General features: G+C 44.5%; 1 protein-coding gene across 1 annotated transcript in view; it reads right to left on the bottom strand.

Annotated features, from left to right (window-relative positions):
* Alk (ALK receptor tyrosine kinase) overlaps positions 1 to 19,674 on the bottom strand; it is a 722,226-nt gene that overhangs the window by 318,947 nt on the left and 383,605 nt on the right. The window contains exon 4 of the mRNA XM_057785256.1: positions 8,369 to 8,570. Within this exon, the coding sequence (XP_057641239.1) occupies positions 8,369 to 8,570 (202 nt within the window). The remainder of the gene's footprint in view (positions 1 to 8,368; positions 8,571 to 19,674) is intronic.

The following is a 19,674-nucleotide window of genomic DNA, read 5'->3' as shown; positions in this document are numbered from 1 at the left end:
TAACATAGATGGCTGGATAAAGACATGGGTGGAGAAGAGATGGTCTCTGACTCCAACAGCTCCAGACTCTCTGATCTCCACTGTATTCTCAGTTTCTTAGCGTCCTTGAGAAGTCTTTTGGAAGTATTTGTGAGTATAGCTGCCAGTAAAGATAAGTCACATACATGACTCAAGTACATTCCTGCTGTCCCAGCTTGAGGACTGCATGGTCTAGCTTGGGCTACAGTTGGAGAGCATCATCTTTCGAGGGTCTACCTATGGGTGGAAGAGCAAGGACTACCCACCTTACGTCAGTCCCTCACTCATTTCCCATCCGTTTCTTTTCTCCTTAATGCTTAGTCAAGTGGTGTTGTAAAGCTACCAGCTTATGTGAACAGGCAATTAAGACAGGATGATAGCTATGCTTCTTAAATTTTGATGTGCCCTGGAGTCCCCAGGGAGTTTTCTAAAAATCCACATGTTCATGCCCCCCTCGAAGGTGAATATAATCATGTCAGTGGTTGAGGACAGGACTCAGTTATGTTCTACGAGGTTTGGAAAAGGCGTGGCTCTGATTTCCGTCATCAGTTTTTCAGATCTACCATGTTGGAGGATAGACCAGTTCCTAAAGAGAAGTTCAACATTTTAAAAGTTGCCTCAATATTGTTACCCAAAATTGGGAGAAATATGGTCAATCCCGGCCCAGTGAGCTGGACTCCAGCACAAAGAGCCCAGTTAGTCACACTCAGGAAAATTAATTCCTATCTTGACTCTGATTGTGTTTATATCCCATAACCATCGTGACCTAGAGGAGGAGCAGCCCTGGACCAGTTAGAGGAGGTGAGAGAACGGTTTAACGTAGTTCCCACACCATGGGTAGTTTGAGCTTTACAATGAGCCAGGAGGTAGAGTCATTATTGTCATCTTATTAAGAAACTCAGGTTTCCTCAAGCTCTCTGTTGTGGGTGACAGCAAGGTCCAAGAGCCCTTCGCTTTTGTGTCCCATAACCATCTCCTCTCAGAGAACTCAGATGTCATGATTGTTTCTAAGCTAAAACATCCAGGAAATATGCCGCTGATGAACCAGAGTGTGAGTTTTAAGACTTTTAAAAATTATCTTTAAAGCCTTTGAATGGAGCTCCCTTTTTAGTGTAAATCACCCAGACATTAAAGCCCTTATTGTATATTTATTAGTGTGTTATTCAGACCAAGGGGAAAGAGAGGGAAGCTGACACCGAGAATGACTTTGAAAGTAAGAAAAATCTGGGCCTCAAATTAAATCATTGTGACACTGCCACTCCAGGGCATCAATTTCAATAAATGATCACCTTTTTTTTATTATTATTCCTGATCCCATTTATCATGCAGGCAGGATTTGAGGAGAACTCTGGCAGGATGCTGACTGCTACAGGCTCTGATTTCTCTGCCATGGCCAGGCCTGCCACAGTGCCCTGGGACACCTGAAGTCAGACACAGCACAACTCTGCAAAAACAATCAATTCATTTCGGAAGTGAAAGCCCTGTGGCATTTTTACGCTTGAGTGCTTCCCTGGGACCATTATCCCTCACTTAGTCCTGTGAGACCATCCTGTCCTATCAACTTCCGAGAAAAGCCAAGGTTCTGTGCGCAGGGGAGGCAGGGTCCCTATAGAAAGGTAGGACAGTCACTAGGATGGATCAATGGCAGAGAGGTGGAGAGAACTGTGGACCCAGAGCTGGGCAGCATCTGCAAAAAGGGGTCAATGGTATAGAATGGTTGTTGCCTGGTAGCTGAGTCCTCTAGAGGAGGTAAGACACCCAAGATGGAAGAGCTGTGGTTATTCAATCGAAAACCCCAGAAAAGATCAGGACCAAGACCATGTCTCCGATGCCAATCTCTTTCTGGGTCACAGTACTCTGGCTCATCTCCCTGGTAGTATTGTGAATGCTCTTTAAAACTGGGATTGTGGGTCAGAACTGATTTGCCTATGTAAAAGTGCAAATGTATGCCCAGCCTGGACATACGCTTGAGCAGGTCTCTGCAGATTTTCATTTGAGGGAGATGGATTTGGGCATTTCTGACCACAGCTATTCAGACAGGAGGATGACGGGAAAGGGCATGGGAGAGTTCTTGAGGGACTGCATGGTGAGTCCTGACTCTGCCCTAAATGTGCAGTTTGACCTCTGATATTGTACCATGCTTGTAGGCTTCAACTTCCCCACACAGAAACTGATGGAGGCTCTGGGCTTCAGTCCCATCTGGGACTAGGGCTGATGTCTCTAGAAAGGTGAAGGTTTATAGAGAGGAGCATCTCAGTGTCCTCCCACCCTCTGCAATAGGCATGTTGCCACTGACAGGCTCCTAACAGCTCTGCTGGGCTCAGACCTCACTATCAACATGCCCTTTGGATGTAAGTCTTTCAAGTATTAGCAATTCAAGCAATTGGCAACTCTTATGCCCTTGGGGACCAATTGTTCCCTTCACACACTGTGGAGTTCTGGTCACACATAATAAAATCCCTGGATAGTCATGGCTGCAGGAGAAATCTATGTGCTTAGAGAGGCAGGGAGACTTGAAATGGATGCCTGGGAAAGCCCAGGAAATTCTCTCCTATAGCCTCAAGCACCACAAGCCCTTAAGTCTATGTTCCAGAACCCAGGAGGGCACTAGCTACACAGAGCCAATTGCTGCAGGATTGATCCTCTTAAAACACATCACTAGGGCAGCATGGTACAGCAGGCAGCTCACTGTGCAGAGGCAGAATCTGGCTAAACGTCTTCCTGTCTCTATAACATAACTGCTATGATTTGACTTGTTCTCATTAATGGGCTGGATGGTCCTTGAAAGTCAAGGCCATGTGTTCTTTGGCTCTGTCATCTTTGGCACGTCTTACAGGCAGGGCCCTCCTTCCACTGTTGGAAAATGACTGCTTGTGCAGAGAAGGATCTAGCATTATTAAGCATCTCCTACAATTGGGCATAATGTGAGCTGTTTGCCTCATGTCATCTCAGAACTCGCCACATTAACTAGGCCTTACCATGTTCATTCAATTCACATAGACTTGCTGATGATTCATTTCAAGCTTTGATGCACTCTGTATATCGGTGACCAGCCAGACCTGGGGCTGTTTGGACAGCCCTGGTTCTCTGGTTCCTTGCTTCTGTAGTCATTCTGGCTGGGTGGTGAGCAGACTGGGCCTACATCTCTCTGTCACTCAGGAGACCCTTCTAAAGCCAGGCAGTCTTGGCAGACTCTGCTGCTCACGCCCTAACACACTCTACTGTGCAGGTGACCAGGAAGTGAGCTGTTGCTGTGAGGCCCCAGCTGCCCTTCTTTGCCTCCAAGGGCTTCTAGGCAGGCTACTGTTCCCTGAGCCGCCACTGTGGAAGCAGGACTCAGGGTCTGGTGGGGACTTGACATTCCTTAGCCTGTTCTTCTGAGTCAGGCTCTCCCCCAGTTGACTCCCTCCCTTGTAGCTGCAAATATTGAATATTGCTTTCCAATGACTGGTCTACAAATTACTATTGCCTATTATGAGAGGGAGCCAGCTCCACTTGTCATCATCACAGTGAGCATCACATAGTTGTCACTTGTCCATCTTTCTCTTCTGGGTGCTATGCTACTGTGGAAGTGAACTTTCAGTGATAGAAGCCATTGGCTTCTTCCGGCAGGACCCCATAAGCAGAGACCAGATTAATCTCTATCAGAACAGACCATATTAGGATATTAAGCATACCCAGCCCACCCCCAGACTTGTATTACATGCCATATACAGAATGTCCCCATCCTTGAAGAGGCCCCAGAACAGCACATGGTCAGCAGCAGACTTCCCCATAGATGAGGAAACAAAGGCTTGAGAGGACTTGGGATTTGCCTGAAGCCAGAAAGCTCTCTCACAGAACACTGTCGATAATGGGGTTGATTGTGTCTATTCTTTGTACCTCTGTGGTCTTAACAAATGTCAGTCACATGAAGCTGAGAGAGCCCTGATCTAACTTACAAATATCCAGAGCTCTCTGATCTTATTGAAGCTGCTTGGTGAATAGCAAGATGGGATTTTTAATTCAGGACTTCTCATTCAACACAGCTTCTGAACTGGGATTTTCCTGCTGAACTACCATGACCTGATTGAGCTCTTAGAGCAATGGATGAAAACGCTCACAAGTTTGGCTGCTGAGTGGGTTCAGAACACCTCCAAACTGCCCAGCCTTTGACTTCAGACAGGTTAATTGGCTTCGCTGGATATCTTCATCTGCAATATGGGATATGAGAGCAATAATGTATTTCATTGTGCTTTTTATTAGTACTAAGCAAAAAAACACATGTAAGGGGTACAACAGTGACTGGCCAGTACATCTGGGAAGTATTAAATTCTAGCCATAGCTGTGTTACTACTCAAGGGTACAAACTAGGCTTTATGTGTCATTGAAAGCCATGACCAATCACAGTGACTGACACACTGACATGTGTGCAGGATTGGAGACACTCAACTTGACAAAATAAATCTTGTGATGTGGCAGGAAGCAAGTTTCCTCCTTTCTGGGCCTTAGTAACTACATCTATAAATTGAAAAGTTTGAACGAGGCCGATCTCAATTCTCCCTGCTCTACAGTGCTCCATAGAACTGACTGGTTAACAGTGTGAATGTTTTTGCTTAGAGAAAACACCTAGAAAAATACCCGAGGATGTTTTGGATTGGCACATTGGGGAGGGGCTGCTAATGTCTTGATGTCACCTAGTTGCTGTGGGACAATGATCTTGTACCCCATAAAGATTTATCAGTTGTATTGCTTTAATAAAATGCTGATTGGCCAATAGCTAGGCAGAAAGTATAGGTGGGGTGACCAGGCAGGAAGTAGAGGCAGGGCAAGGAGAAGAGGAGAATTCTGGGAAGAGGAAAGGTCAGTCTGCTGTCGTAATCCAGACACAGAGGAAACAAGATGAGAATGCCTCACTGAGAAAAGGTACCAAGCCATGTGGCTAACACAGACAACAATTATGGGTTAATGCAGGATGTAAACGTTAATAAGAAGCCTGAGATAATAGGCCAACCAGTTTATAATTAATATAGACCTCTGTGTGTTTCTTTGGGACTGAACGGCTGCTGGACCAAGTGGGACAGAAACCCATGTCAACACTTAGTTTAGTAGAGGCCAGAGAGAAAATGCATAGGACAGCCTCACCTAACAAATAGAATCATTCAGCCCCAAATGTCAGTAAAAGGAAGCTGAGAGACCTTGATCTAACTTACAAATACCCAGAACTCTCTGATTTGCTGGACAATGGCCTTGTGTTTGCCAAGTTGCCAAGATGCCCAGGAGAACAGAATTCCTCGATGCAGTAGAATGGGCTATTGATTGTCTCTTGTGCTGACACCTCATGCTCTCAACTCTCATCATATTGATCAAGTTGGAAGCAAGAAGTTGGCCCAAGGCATCTTTAATTTAAAGTTGCAATTATTCCTGTACATCATAGAAGCCCACATTGGCTCTGCCAAGGGTGGGGAGGACATTCCTCTACCTAAGACTCTTGAGCCTAGGACAGAGACAAAGTCTCTGCAGATGTGGGTGTCCACATCACCAGATCTGTCTCAGCATATTCCTTAGTTTCCTGTCCTGTCTCAGTTCACACCCTGCTGAGGCAGCTCAGCCCCTCTGGGGATCAGGAAGAGGGCAAACTGGACAGTGGAGTGGATCTTGAGCTTGGTGGCTATGGCAGCCTTAAGTAAGTTCATGGCCTATGTACACAGTGGGGTAATGGTTTCCTAGGTCTCATCAGCTGAAGGAAAGGATGCCCCTGAAGGTACTAACATCACATGACTCTAGGTTTGTTTGTCTTGAGGAACTAGAACAGTGATTCTCAACCTGTGAATCATGACATCAGATATCCCGCATATCAGATGTTTACAAAATGATTCATAGCAGTAGCAAAATTATGGTCATAAAGTAGCAATGGAATAAGTTTATGGTTGGTGTCACCACAATATGGGGAAATGTATAAAAGGGTTGCAGCGTTAGCAAGGATGAGAAGCACTAAGCCAGAGGCTTAAAAACACATGCACTTTGAAAGGTTCTGCTCCCTCATTTTGCTTTCTCAGCCCTCCTCATCCCTGACTCTCCACTCCAACATAGTCTCAGTTTTACTATAAAGAACACAAACGAGGGGTGGGTGTGGTATCAGATAATGTGGTATCAGATAATGCCACTTTCTATTTCTTCTATGTGTGTATCTGTATATCTACACATACAGACACATGCTTAGATACAGATACATGCTTCCAGCTGTTCAATGGGGATTCACACGGCTGCGGCAAGCACAGAAGGATGCTGAAGCGAAGATTTTTGGGGGTAGTCATTAGAGAGGCACATTGCCTTCCTGACTCTAAGCCACAAGGATTATGGCACAGCCACATGGGCGGTGCCAACATCCCCTCACACTCATTGGTATTATAGGCTTGTCTCTCAGAGTGATCTCTAACTCCAGCCACCCAGACATCAGTGATTCTCTGCCTCAATCCACAGAACCCTAGGGATTCACTGCTTGAAGGCTCAGCAGCTCCAAGCAGCACTCTCTAGTCTCTACCAGGCTGCCTGATGAGGGAATGCTGGAAATGGTAAGTCAAAATAATCCACCCACGAAGCAGGCTTGTTCTGAGGCTACTACTGGCCCTGCCTACCAATGGATGGGAAGTCCTATCCTTTGGGCTTTCCATTGTAAAAAAATCAGGCCATAAAAAAGCTCTAGTTCCTGAGAACTGTTTGTCTAAAACAATAGGCAGCTCAGGCACTGGACACTCCTGATGTTTAGTGATCAGAGTAAAGCAAGAGACCCAAAGAGGCATTTTAGTCCAAAAGGATGGATGTGAGTCTTGCTATGCGGTTAATATTCTTACTGGTACTGGATGTTATTCCTCAATGAATACTATGTGTCATGAACATATATCCCCTCCAGACCTTCTATCTAAGTCTTCATAGACCCCTACCCCAGCACTCTCCCCTTCTCTCCAGTGAGTCCAGTCCAGTTGGTACTGCCTATTTGCATATATGTGTGGGGCCATCCACTGCAACATGGGGAACCCAACAGCGGCCATACCACCAGCGAAAAGTGAATTCTTCCCCTAATAATCATCAGCTGCCAATAACTCCTCACACAGGGGTCAGGGCTCAGGGATCAGGGCTCAGGGCTCAGGGCTCAGGGCTCAGGGCTCAGGACCTGTCTCCTATGCATGCTAGAATTTTAACTGGTATGATCTTGTGCTGGGGACCACAGCTCCTGTGAGTTCAAGTCTGCAACATTCTTGTCATGTCCAGAGAAAGAACAAATAAAACTCAGGAATACAAACAAAATAATAAAAAATTTCATTCCTGTCGGGGTTGCTGTGGTATGGAGTTCTTCTATATACAACTGAATACAGACAGATCCTTAGCATGGGATGAAGAAGAGCCTTCACAGAAAGCCCTGAGGAAATCTTGTCGCCCAATTGGGAAAGCAGTAGTCAAGATTCCACTTGTGCACACCACAAGGACAGGGGATGGGTGACAGGTATTGGTCAAGAGAGACTCTCCTCAAAAGAGGTTTTCTTGGGAGGAAACCAAATCCTTGCATAGTTATTAAATCAGAATTTTTAAAAACTATAATCATTACAAAGAAGGATCATCACCCTTGCTCATTGAAAAGTCATCAAACACGTTGCCATCACTCAGAGCTGAGACCTTGACATGATATTTATAAAATTATGAAAGGAATGGAGATACAGACAGCTTGGTTCAAGTTGCTTTCCCATGTCATTCCTTGTACAAGCACAATGGACCACTGAGCCAGCAAGTCACACTTCCAGGAAGTTTAGTAGCCTTCCATGTTGTTGGCTGGACTTTAGGGTGGGCCACATCTGGAAGGTTCTAGAACAAAGCTCTCTTCTAATCTGTTGGGTTAACACTAGGGTGTGTCCTTGGCTAATCCTATTATCAGGCTGCATAATCTCATAGGATCTGCTTGGGTGGCTACACTATTTTGTCTTTTCCCCTCCCTTGCTTGCGTTCTGCTGATAAACCCATTTTTCTGGCATATGAAATTGATTTCATGGCAGCTGTTTAACATTCTCTTTAGCTGTTTGCTCCTTGGCTCCATCTGGACCTCAGGACATGAATATCTTTAACTTTCACACATTAAGTGCCCAGTCTGACAGCTGGTCCTCTGGCCTTTGGAAGGACCACTAGCCAGGGCAATCTGGGGGACCCACAGATCAAGGCCCGAGGCACCACCTGGGGATATTAGCAGTAATGGTTCAATCTGGACCTACCCATTAAAGGACAATTGTGAGTCTTAAGTAGATGTTAGAGTCTGGAAATGTGCATTCCAAAGCCAAATAACCTTCTCAAAAAATCAATTGGAACCTTGGGAAAGACTTACCCATGCTTCCCTGGAGTAGGCACCAGGAGAATCTCTCTTCCAGCTTCATTGTGGGGCAGTAGCTGGGCAACGTATCTCCCGGAGGGTTGGAGATGTCTGTGCACTGAGACAGCCAGTGTGCAGTGCTCGCTGCTGCTCCTCATCCAGGGGCTCAGAATGGTGTGCTTGGAGTCTGCAGAGGTGTTCAGCAGAAGGAAGGAGCCTGGGAAGAGGAAGGAGAGCAAATCTGAAGATATGTCCAAACAGGAGGGCAAGAAGCAGTTTCGTGGAAGGGTACCGCTTTATTTGTACATCCATACTCAGTTCAGATGGCCCTGGAAAAGGTGGATGGCAACCGAGGACATGACCTTGACCATCATTCAGGACAAAGTTCTAACCTTTGGTGGTTTGGATGAGAACGGCCCCCATAGGCTCATAGATTTGAATGCTTGGTCACCAGGGAGTGGAACTGTTTGAAAAGGATTAGGAGGCGTGGTCTTGGAGGATGTAGTCACTGGAGATGGGCTTTACTGTTTTTGAAAGGCCAGGACAGGTCCAGTGATTCTCTCTTCCTGCTGCCTATAGATCTGGATGTAGATTTCTAACCAGCACCATGTCTGCCTGCATGTTGCCATGATCCCCCCACAATGACAATAGACTAAATTTCGGAAACTATAAAGAAGCCCAGTGAAATGCTTTCTTTTTAAAGAATTGCAATGGTCATGGTGTCTATTCACAGCAATATAACACTAAGACATAGCTTAGCATCCCCTATTTAACTTGTTCTATGCTCCTATGCCCTTAAGCCTTGAAGTGATTTTGTCAGTTTGCTTTTTTTTTTTTTAACAAAACAGGAAAAAAGCCTCTATTTCAAAGGAATACTCTTTTTGCTTAGTAGCTAAGTGATTTGAGGCTAAACAACAGCTCTCTTAGCTTTTGGCTTTAGAAGGTTTGAGAAGGTTTATTTTGAACTCAGTAATCTCTGCAGCTCCATTTCAGATCCCAAGTCTCTCAGTCATGTGACTTGGCAACTGGTTCTCACAAAGCAAGACACAGAAATCCCCATTGGTGGCACACATGTGGCAGAGCCTCCTTCTTGGACGAGCTGGATCCTAGTAGTACAGGCCAGATGACCTATAAGAATCAGACATTCCCAGAGATGGCTGCTCGCATAAAAAGCGTGGCAGCATTTTATTGTTCCAGGCACTCCCTGTCATGCATTAGTTTTCACTCGCAGCACTCCTGCACTGAGCTTTTCCACCAGCAGATGCTGCTCCTTTCGCAGCAGAGAGACTTAGTGCCTCGACCCCTGACTTCCCTTGTGGGAACAAGCTAATGAGGACTCAGCCTTCTCAAAGCGCCTCTGGTACTCGCCAAGGCTTCAATTCATTTTCCCAACTAGGCAAATGCGGTGAAGAATGGTGAAGAAGAGAGTGTAGAATCCTCACCAGGAGCAACATCCAGAGAAAGATGGCGTTGCTCCAAGAATCGGAAATTTGCAACATGGTAAAAGTAGGTAGCGGTAACTTAAGGTTCAAGTGAGGATGAAGTGAGAGCAAGGAGGCTTCTGAGCCATTTGGAGGACGTGGGGTCAGAGCTAGAATCTGCACTCTACACGTGTTAAAACATTTTAACATGGCCTGTGGGCATCTGGAAAACTGCTCCATAACTCTCACTACATACTCTATAACTAACCATCGATTTACAGGGGAGGGGGTGTGTTCTCACCATGAGCATAGAGCACAAGAGAAGAGGTTAGAACTCCTGACCCTGAGCTGGGCATGCCATCTAGTACAACCCTTAGCTTCTAAAGAGAGGTAGACTATTGACCCAGATGGGGTACTAAAGGGTCCAAAGTGTTTGAAAGTCAGGATCAGCCACCAGGCCTCCAGAATCCCAAGCAGTGCTCTCTCTCTGACATCTTCCTGTATCATTACAGAGTCCTTTGCCTAAAATGTGGCCAGGGAATCTTTGTCTGGGTGTATAGGTCAGGCACCCAAAGGGGCACTTAGGGAAAGGAGGAGCAGGTGAGCACTGGGCCAGATGCATTCCTGACTCACTTTGTTCTGCCTCCAGATTCCTCTCACTGGCTAATTACTTTGAGTCACCATCTAATCACAGGCTCTCCCCTGGGGACACTGGCAGGAACAGGACAGCATCTTGAGGAAGGCCAATCCTGGCACAGATAAAGAGCTCTGTGCAAGAAGTGTCCTCAGGAGCCGAGGTTACAAGCTATAACACACAGACTACAATGGACCAAGCACTCTGGGAGTCCATGAAGGAGCCTGTAGGTCCAGGTAGGAAGACCCATAAACAAAACGATCTTGACCTGAGAGGCTGGAGAGGTGCTTAGCAGTTAGGGACATTTGCTGCTTTCCCATAGGACCTGGATTCTATTCCCAGCATCCACACAACTACTCACAATTGTCAATTGTTGATTTTTGACTCTTTAAGGACTCACCACCCAGCTCCCAAATAAATACACAAAGACTTGTTCTTACTTATGAATGCATGGCCATACCTTGGCTTGTTTCTAACCAGTTTTCCTAACTTAAATTATCCTGTTTCTCTTTAACTACATTTGGCCTCTGGGCTTTTTAACCTTTCTTTATTCTATATATCTTCCTTTCCATGCCACTTCATGGTGACTGTGTGGCTGGTCCCTGGTGTCCTCTCCTCCTTTCCTCACTCCTAGCTCTATTTCCTAGAGTTCTCCTCCCATTTATTCCCTGTGCCTGCCGACCCCGCCTATCCTTTCTCCTGTCTAGTTATTGGCCATTCAGCTCTACATTGGACCAATCAGGTGTGTTAGGCAGACAAAGTAACAAAGCTTCACGGAGTTAAACAAATGCAATATCAAAGAATGCAGCACATCTTTGCATCATTAACCAAATATTTCACAGTGTAAGCAAATTAACACATCTTAAAATAATATTCCACAACAGTCAGTAACTCCAGTACCAGGGCATCCGACACCCTCTTCTGAACTCTGATGGCACCAGGCATGCACTTGTATATATATACACAATCAGGTAAAACACCATACACAGAGAATGAGTCAACAGGTTTAAAAAAAACATTAAGAAAATATCTTGATCCTGTATCTTTTTTAAAAAATTTATTTTACAATATTTTTAAACTGTGTGTGTGAGAGGGAGAGAAGGAGGAGGAGGAAGAGATGGTAGGGGAGGATGGAGGGAGACAGAGAGAGACCACAAAAGTGAGAAAGCTGAATTGAGAGCACACACTTTTGCACTTTTGTGCAGGTGAGTGCAATGCCCATCGAATCCAGAAGGTGCCAGGGCACTTGGACCTGGAGTTACAAGCAGATGTGAGCTGCCCTGATAGGTGCAATAGATGTTCAGAACTGAGTTCTGATCCTTTGCAAAAGCAGTCAGTGTTCTCAACTGCTGAGCCATCTCTCCAGCCCTTGACCCTGTGTCTTAAAAAGGGAAGAAAAAACTGGTAGAATCAATATATGTGTGTGTGCGCACACGCGTGCGCACGTAAAAACAAATGTAGAAAAATGTTTGGCTGAGTGTGGGAAACACGGCGAGAAGATGAAGAACAAAGATGGGCATGGAAGATGGCTGCTGGTACCACAGAGAGCACCGAATTCCTGGGTGAAGATTCCCGATGTTATTTTCAGGCTCAAAAAGAGCCATCTATTTTAAGCACGAGAGTGACAGCGAGAGCAGTGTGTCTAAGGTCTCATCTGACGGTGCAGGAGACCAGCATCAACCGCCAATGTCATCCCCCCCCACACACACACATTAGGACACCAATCCACATTAGGACGGGGTCACGACTGAAGTCAAGACCTTCACTCTGTTGCTGTGGTAAGGAAGAATGCAGGTTGATGGTCTCTGGGAAGACTAAGGTTTCCCATGTTAGGGTCCTGTGTCGCCATCCAGACTGTGTGAGAGTCTTGGAGAGAACCTCTCTTGATGGAGTTTTGCTCAGGACTCTTGGGGATACTGTCTGAGGTTACAATGAATGTCTCATGTGTTAACTCCCAGAAAAAAGGAGCAATAGTTGTGTGCTGGCCTAAGACCCTTCTCTGATTTCACATTGGTAGAGAATTGAGCTAAAATCCAGCTACAAAAGAAAGAGTGCGGGTGAAATGAAGGCAGTGCCCCTTTCTCCTGGAAGACTGCATGCATGTGGGCAAAAAGGAATGGGAAGAATCTGGCAGAGTTGCTGGGGTTTGGATCTGGGAATTCTCCTGCCATGCTGCAGCTTTTTCTGGGTGTGGGAATTCTGTCCCTATGATTAGTAACACAGTGCCTCAGTAACTGGGCCTTTTCAAAGCTGAGTGGGGGAATGGATTCTTTTTCCAGTTCTAATATGAGAGATGATGTTTATATGAAATTTATTTTGCGCAACTGGACTATCAATAAGAGAGCAGGTTCAAAGTATTTTCATTCTCAATGAAACTCTGTAGCTGAGTGTTGTCTTTTCCTCCGCAGTTTGCTCCATCCAAAAAGGAAAAATACATTTCCTAAGCTCCTTGGGATGCGATCTGTATAAATCTTTTAAAGTCAGTAAGGATCTCTCTCTCTCTCTCTCTCTCTCTCTCTCTCTCTCTCTGTATAGTTCCTGTTTATTTTGCTCAGAATAGCTTGGAGCTAAGAGAAGTCTCCTAGGGTCCTGCCTAATTAAGAAGGAAAGCCTGGCCACACACAGGCCTTCACCCAGGATGGCCCCAGGGGAGTGGAGAAGGAGATGAAAGGGCCTGACCACACAGTGGCTGCCTCCTCGCTTCCTTTAGTGTAGACAGTTGATGGTTTGGTTTTCTCCTTGTTCCTCTCCCTTCAACCAACAAGACGTAAAACACGAGCTAGAAACCGAAGGTCATGAACCAAAAAGGTTTATGGTCATGATGTTAGCGGTCAGCCTGGCTGTTGTCAATCCAGGCTCTACTTCTGTATCCTTATAGGCTTTCAAAAAGTGATTTAAAGTCTCTAGGTCTTATCTACATTAAACTTGAGCACACTAAAGACCTAGAGACTTTAAATCACTTTTTGAAAGCCTATAAGGATATATATATGTGTGTGTGTGTGTGTATGTTACAGTTTTATTGATTTTTTTTTACTGAGATCTGCATTTTTCTCTGCTTTCCTCCCTGACTCTTCCCCTCCCCTTCAACCCTCTCCTATGGTCCCCATGTTCCCAATTTACTCAGGAGATCTTGTCTTTTTCTACTTCCCATGTAGATTAGATCCATGTATGTCTCTCTTAGGGTCCTCATTGCGATACAATCTATCTTAAACATGCCTACTGTGAGAATGAAGTCAAATGGCAGGCACAAGAAACCAGGGCCACGCCTGACCCACAGTAGTGTGTGTGAGAATGCCGGGGCCTTGGTGGAGTACAGTGTCTACTGTGTTGTGTTTGGAAGCGTTTTATTGTTCCCTATTTGTGTGTTAATTAAAGTATTATTTATTTTTATGTGCATGGGTGTTCTGTCTGCATGTTATTTCTCTGTACCAGAATATGCCTAGTGCCCACAGAGGCCAGAAAGAGCATCAAGATCCCCCGGGGCTGGAGTTATAGAAAGTTCTGAGCCACCATGTGGGTACTAAGAACTGAATCTGGGTCCTTTGGAAGAGCAGCTGAGCTCTTAACCACCGAGCCATCTCTCCATCCTCAGAGGCTTTTTGATCTAGCACTGAACTGGAATTGAATCAATCAGAGGGACTAAGTTTGAGCCTTATTTCTGTCAGGGCCATGCTTTCTTTGTTTATACAATGAAAGAGTCGTGTCTCTAAGGATCCCTTCAGCTAGAAACTGTCAGTAATTCTATCTGCCTGGCTAGAATATTAGTAATCTAAAGGAGCCAAGTCAAGTCTCTAGGCCCCCAGTCCTAAACACTCTTCCTAACTCATCTCTCCGAGGATTCTACACCTACCGTTTCAATCAATTTTCTAAGCACACGCTGAACGCACTGCTGAGAGTAAACTGTGACTCTTGCCCTGCCTTCCTCTCTCCCATATTACACAAAGGCATCCTTAGGAATGGCTCCTGACTTAGCTAGCATCCCGTGTTCCATGCATCTGCTCTGAGGCTGAAATCACCTGTCTGGTACCTAGCACAGTACCACAATGGGTACTCAGTGATTGTAGAGTATCAAAGTGATACATACAACAAACAAGGAAGGACAACTTAGAATGTTTGTGGGGAATGGTCACCAAATTCTGCTTCTCCAGCAGATCCCAGCCCCTGGAAGGTATAGGTATAAGGATGTCTAATTTCTTTAGATGGCTTCCCACATTAATCAAAATATGATCCTAGTGTTATTTATGGGCACAACTTCAGTTTTTCCACATTAATGATGTTATAATATTTCCACATAAATGATGTTATAACATTTTATAATCTTTTATATTTTTTATTTTTATATTAATCTTTTAGATTTTTATTTTTTTCATCTTTTATTTTATTAGTTCCTTGAGAATTTCACTGTCTGTTTGGGTTATATTCACTTCTCTCTCTACTCCCCTTCTCTCTCCATTAAACTTTGTGTCCTCTGTGTTTTCCCATTTTTTTTTCCCTTTCTTTCCAATAAAGTCCAATTTGTGCTGCACATATATTCTTCAGCTGGTGGCCTTCCACTGGGGCTTGGTTCACTTACCAGGAGCCACACTCTTAAGAAGCAACCACCACCACCACCACAACAACAACACCGAATCTTCCTTTCCCAGAAGCTGCAACATCTCCTTAGTGAGGGGTGGGACTTTGTGCCCGCCTCCCCTCTCCACGAGAGGATTTGGCTTGACCTGAGTTTGCACAAGACTTGTGCACGCTGTCAGAACCACGGAGTTCACCTGTGCAGCTTCCCTGCTGTGCCCGGGGGACATTGTTTCCTTGTGGTCCTCACTCAGGGCTCTGACTCTTCCAGTCTTTCCACCTCTTCTTCCTCATGACCCCTGAGCCTTGGAAAGAGTGGACGCAACCCCTCCCATCTCTTATCCTGTGAGCATTGTACAGTCTCAGGTCTCTGTGCTAGTCACCATCCACTGCAAACAGAAGTTTCTCCGATGAGGTTGACAGACGTATTACTTTAGAGGTATAGCAATGTGTCATTATTGGCTTTTAAATTTCCTTGCTTTTTAATTTAATTTTGGGTCTTAGGCTGTGCTGGGGATCAAGCCTAGGCCTTGAGTATGTTAGAAGAGCATCCTACCCTGGAGCTACCCTCCCAGCCCTTGTCTTGATTTTTAAAATATCTTCTACTTGTTTGCAACTGCTTAGCTTTTGAACTTTACAAGAGGCTTTTCTTGCTTGTTCTGCAAGCTTCGGACAGCTGCGGCGGGAGTTACTGCTTACTGCCAGCCGAGCTATTAGTCACCTTGCTCTTAAGTCTTCCTGACTCATCCGACCCCCACTTCCGAGTCAGCTATATTTTTTCTTCACCTTGTCAAGGTTGTGTAAGAATGATTAAGGCTTTTGTGTTCTGTTTACACACTGATGCCAAACATTGAAAACCAATAAACAGAACTTTTATCTTGATAAATATTTATTTATTTATCTGCTGCAGTGAATAAGGGTTATATTTCTAATCTTCTCTATAGATTCAAGAAGATACTGTATGGCAAGGGAATTGCTTCGGGCGTAAGCGGGATCATCTGGAATCTCTGTCTGTCTCCCTGTCTCTGTCTGTCTGTCTGTCTGTCTCTCTCTCTCACACACACACACACATACACACACATACATACATATGCACACACATACACACATATACACACACATACGCACACACACACATACACACACAGAGTTACTTGTCAAAATTGTGTCACATTGACATTATGACTTCTCTGTGATGTTCCCAGGCCCCAGGAATTTAATTGCTTTTTTCCCCTTTAATTTGGTTCACACCTGACTCGGCTTCACCACGTCACTCACACTTCTGCTTTGCTCCCTGCAGATCTTGACTTCTCTGGGCTTTCATAACAACAACAACAATAATAAATAATGTGTTTCCTTCATTTCAGGGAAATGTTTTATTGTTTCTGTAATATTTATTTGTCCCACAGTCTTAGTCTTGAATCTTTTAAGGTAATTGTGTCACCTGGCTTGTCTGTCTTTCCTGTGAGCGCCTCTTTTTCATACTGCTTTGTTATTGCTATGTGGGGCGATCCTTGATCAGCTCCTCATGTTTAGACAGAGACTAGAAAGGCATGTTCATAGGTGGGTCTTGTTCCTCAGGTTAGGAGTTCCCTGATGGTGGTATCAGGGGCAAGCCATTTTACAGGCATCTCTCTCCTTAGTGCCACCATGAAGGATATGCCACTCTGGGCATCAACAATCTCACTCTCCTTGGAATCTTTAAAGAGGAACTCTACTTTCCTATCCCTTGTAATTAAGCATCCTATGGATGAGAAGTGGGTACCGTATGGTAAACACACAGACCTTCTCATTCATCCTTCTTGCCCTTGCCTTCCTCCCAGGGATCCTCCCTTCCTACTGTTCTCTCAGGTGTGTAGGGAGTCCCCCTTCACATACTCGGAGCCATGCTATTCTACTTCCTCCACCCGCCCTTTCTATTTGTGCTTAAGGAGCCTCCTCTCTTGTTCTGTGGTGATTCAGTATTTACTCCTCTGTTGAACTCTTAATACACAATATTAGGAAGACCTCAGGAGGGAAGGCGAGAAATATGTGCTCGGTCTACCTTGCTGAGAATGAAGCCTCTTAATCATTTTCTTTGAGTGAAAACATGAGTAAACAAATGCATGGGTAGATGGGTTTCCATCACATTCAATCAAACATGACTCTGGATCATTGGCTAATTCTTCATAGTGAAACAAACTATCAGTTCATCATTGTAAGCTATAATTCATTCACTGATCATGATGACAATGTTGTTATGAGGGTATTAAGGAGCAGTGAAGGTTTTAAGGGCTGGGATATAGACAGAAGTGCTATATGGTGCATGCAGATCTCACATTGACACATGGCCCCAGGACAGCACTGGGGGATAATATTACACCAGCTCCCAGTGTGTCCTCAAAGAAAACAGTCCTGTGAGGTCTTAATAGGCATTGTGAGAAAGTTCTGTGAGCCAAAGAGCTTCAGGATTCTTGGAGTCAGCAAAAACAACAAGCCCATCTGCTGAAGGATGTATCAGAACTAAGATGTCAGTAATAGTCTGACTCTCCTGGAGTGGATCACAAAGCAGAGCATCACCCAAACCCTCCCATGGTGTGTGCTATAGAAGTGCTTCTTGGGTGTAGTTTCACTCCAGAAATCACTTGCAGAAAGGAAGAAGGAAAGAAATCACAACATGCAAGAAGGCAAGGCAGAGAGGTGAATGTTTCCATTTCTCTCTACTTCAGTATAGTCTGTATTTAAATATATCACCTCTTATGCCTTCCATGTTTGTCTGAATCCCAGACCATCTGGCAAATAGGACCCATACTCCTTATGGCAGAAGCATGCCTGTGGGAGGCCTTCTTTGTACTGAGTTTTATCTGAGAAGACTCTTAATTTAATGTCATATCTCACTTTGGGTATGCCCTTTAAGCTAAGGCAGTCAATAGGTTAATTGCTTGTTGTATTGGGGAAACACTCCAAAGAACACAAGTCCAGGACTTCCCCAAGGACAACTGCACATGAGTGGTGGATCTGGAACTTGGAACAACGTTTTCACATTGCTAGCCCAAACAAAACCATAGCACTCAGAATCATTCTGTCAATGATAGGAGCCTATGAGAATGTTTTCTGCCAAATAGCCCATGGTTTGGTCCGCAGAATCCACACCATCATTTTTCTCAGCACTCAACTCCCACAGTACTGAGGATCAGGACCAGCAATCAATCTCAAACTCTTCATTTGTCTTTCCCAGGTGTTACAAAGGCAGGTAGGGCCCAGACATATGGGTCTAAATTTGAGATAATTCTTGGAAGGTTAAGATGTCTCCACACTGGCTACATAGAATCTGAGAGTCTGTTTATATGACTCTTTGCATTGGTCAAAGCATATAGAGTTCCTGGGAGAATTTCCTTATGGTTTATTTTTCCAATCCAAATTCTCCTATTGTATGTAGCCTTGACTTGTGTTTTTGGTTTTTTGAGACAGGGTTTCTCTGTGTAGCCCTAGCTGTCCTGAAACTAGTTCTTGTAGACCAGGCTGGCCTTGGACTCACAGAGATCCTCCTGCTTCTATCTCCCAAGTACTGGGATTAAGGGCATGAGACACTGTCAGGCCATTAGTTCAGGCTTTTCTCTTTCTCTCTCTATCTCCTTCCCTCCCTCCCTCCCTGTCCTGAAACTAGCTTTTGTATACCAGGCTGGCCTGGAACTCACAGGGATCCGTCTGCTTCTGCTTCCATATATAGAATGGAATTTTGAAGTTTAGAAGAGTAGGTAATGTCATCTTCCACTGGCGTGGGCGACCGTACAAAGCATCAAAGATCTAGAAGCTTCTGGAGAACATTTGGTCCAATCATTTCCTTACAGCCAGGGAAGGAGCTCAGTGCAGCTCATGGCCATAGCTATATGCTCTGGAAGACAACTGGGCAGCTTTAGGTTCCTACTCCAGTGCACTTTGGCTGGCTCACACCATTTCCATGTGAAATATTTGGAATTATTTCTGTTTCTTTTCTACAATAGGACTTAAACGGATTGTTGTTCTTGACCTTCACTTGGGCTAGAAGTACTTTGAAGAGAAATGATATTTACTAGCCTTTGAAATAAAACAATTAGAAAACACCAAGTGGACTCATCAAGGGAAGTAAGGAAGGTGTAAAGGGGAGACTTTTCTTATTAGTCATAACACAGTGAGTCAGGTTGTAGCACAGAAGTATTGACACATTTGCACATTTAATAAACCTCTACAAACTAAAAATGAAAAACAACCTCTGAGGTCCAAGCTAACTGAGGCAAAGTTTCCCTAGAAACCATAAGGCATATTTATGCCCATGTGCAGAATGCTATTTGTATTTGGTATATGTAGACAAATATAGACAGATCAGTACATGTATCTATATTCTCACACACCTCTATAAACGTACATCTGTGTGTATATGAGTATGTTTTTATAAATCTCGCTTCAGATCTCAGACCCTGTTAAAAAGAATAAACTATTTTTTTTCAGAGAAGTACATGGCTGTTTTTGTTTTAATACACAGGTTTTCACTTAGGAAAGGGAGGGAAAGCCAGTAACTTCTGCATACTGAATACATGACCTGGGAAGTCAACAAGAAAAGATAATAAAAGCCAAACAAATAAATAGAAGGAAACAGAAGTTAAAGTGCTGAGAAACCATTTTCTCCCGGAGAGCTCATTTTGGTAATCCTCAAGGAAAGAGAACAGCACTTGATCTGA

The sequence above is a fragment of the Chionomys nivalis genome, chromosome 1 (genome assembly GCF_950005125.1).
Source record: "Chionomys nivalis chromosome 1, mChiNiv1.1, whole genome shotgun sequence".
Classification (NCBI taxonomy): Eukaryota; Metazoa; Chordata; class Mammalia; order Rodentia; family Cricetidae; genus Chionomys; species Chionomys nivalis.
Note: the sequence above shows the minus strand (reverse complement) of the source record. Positions and strands in the feature narration are given on the sequence as shown.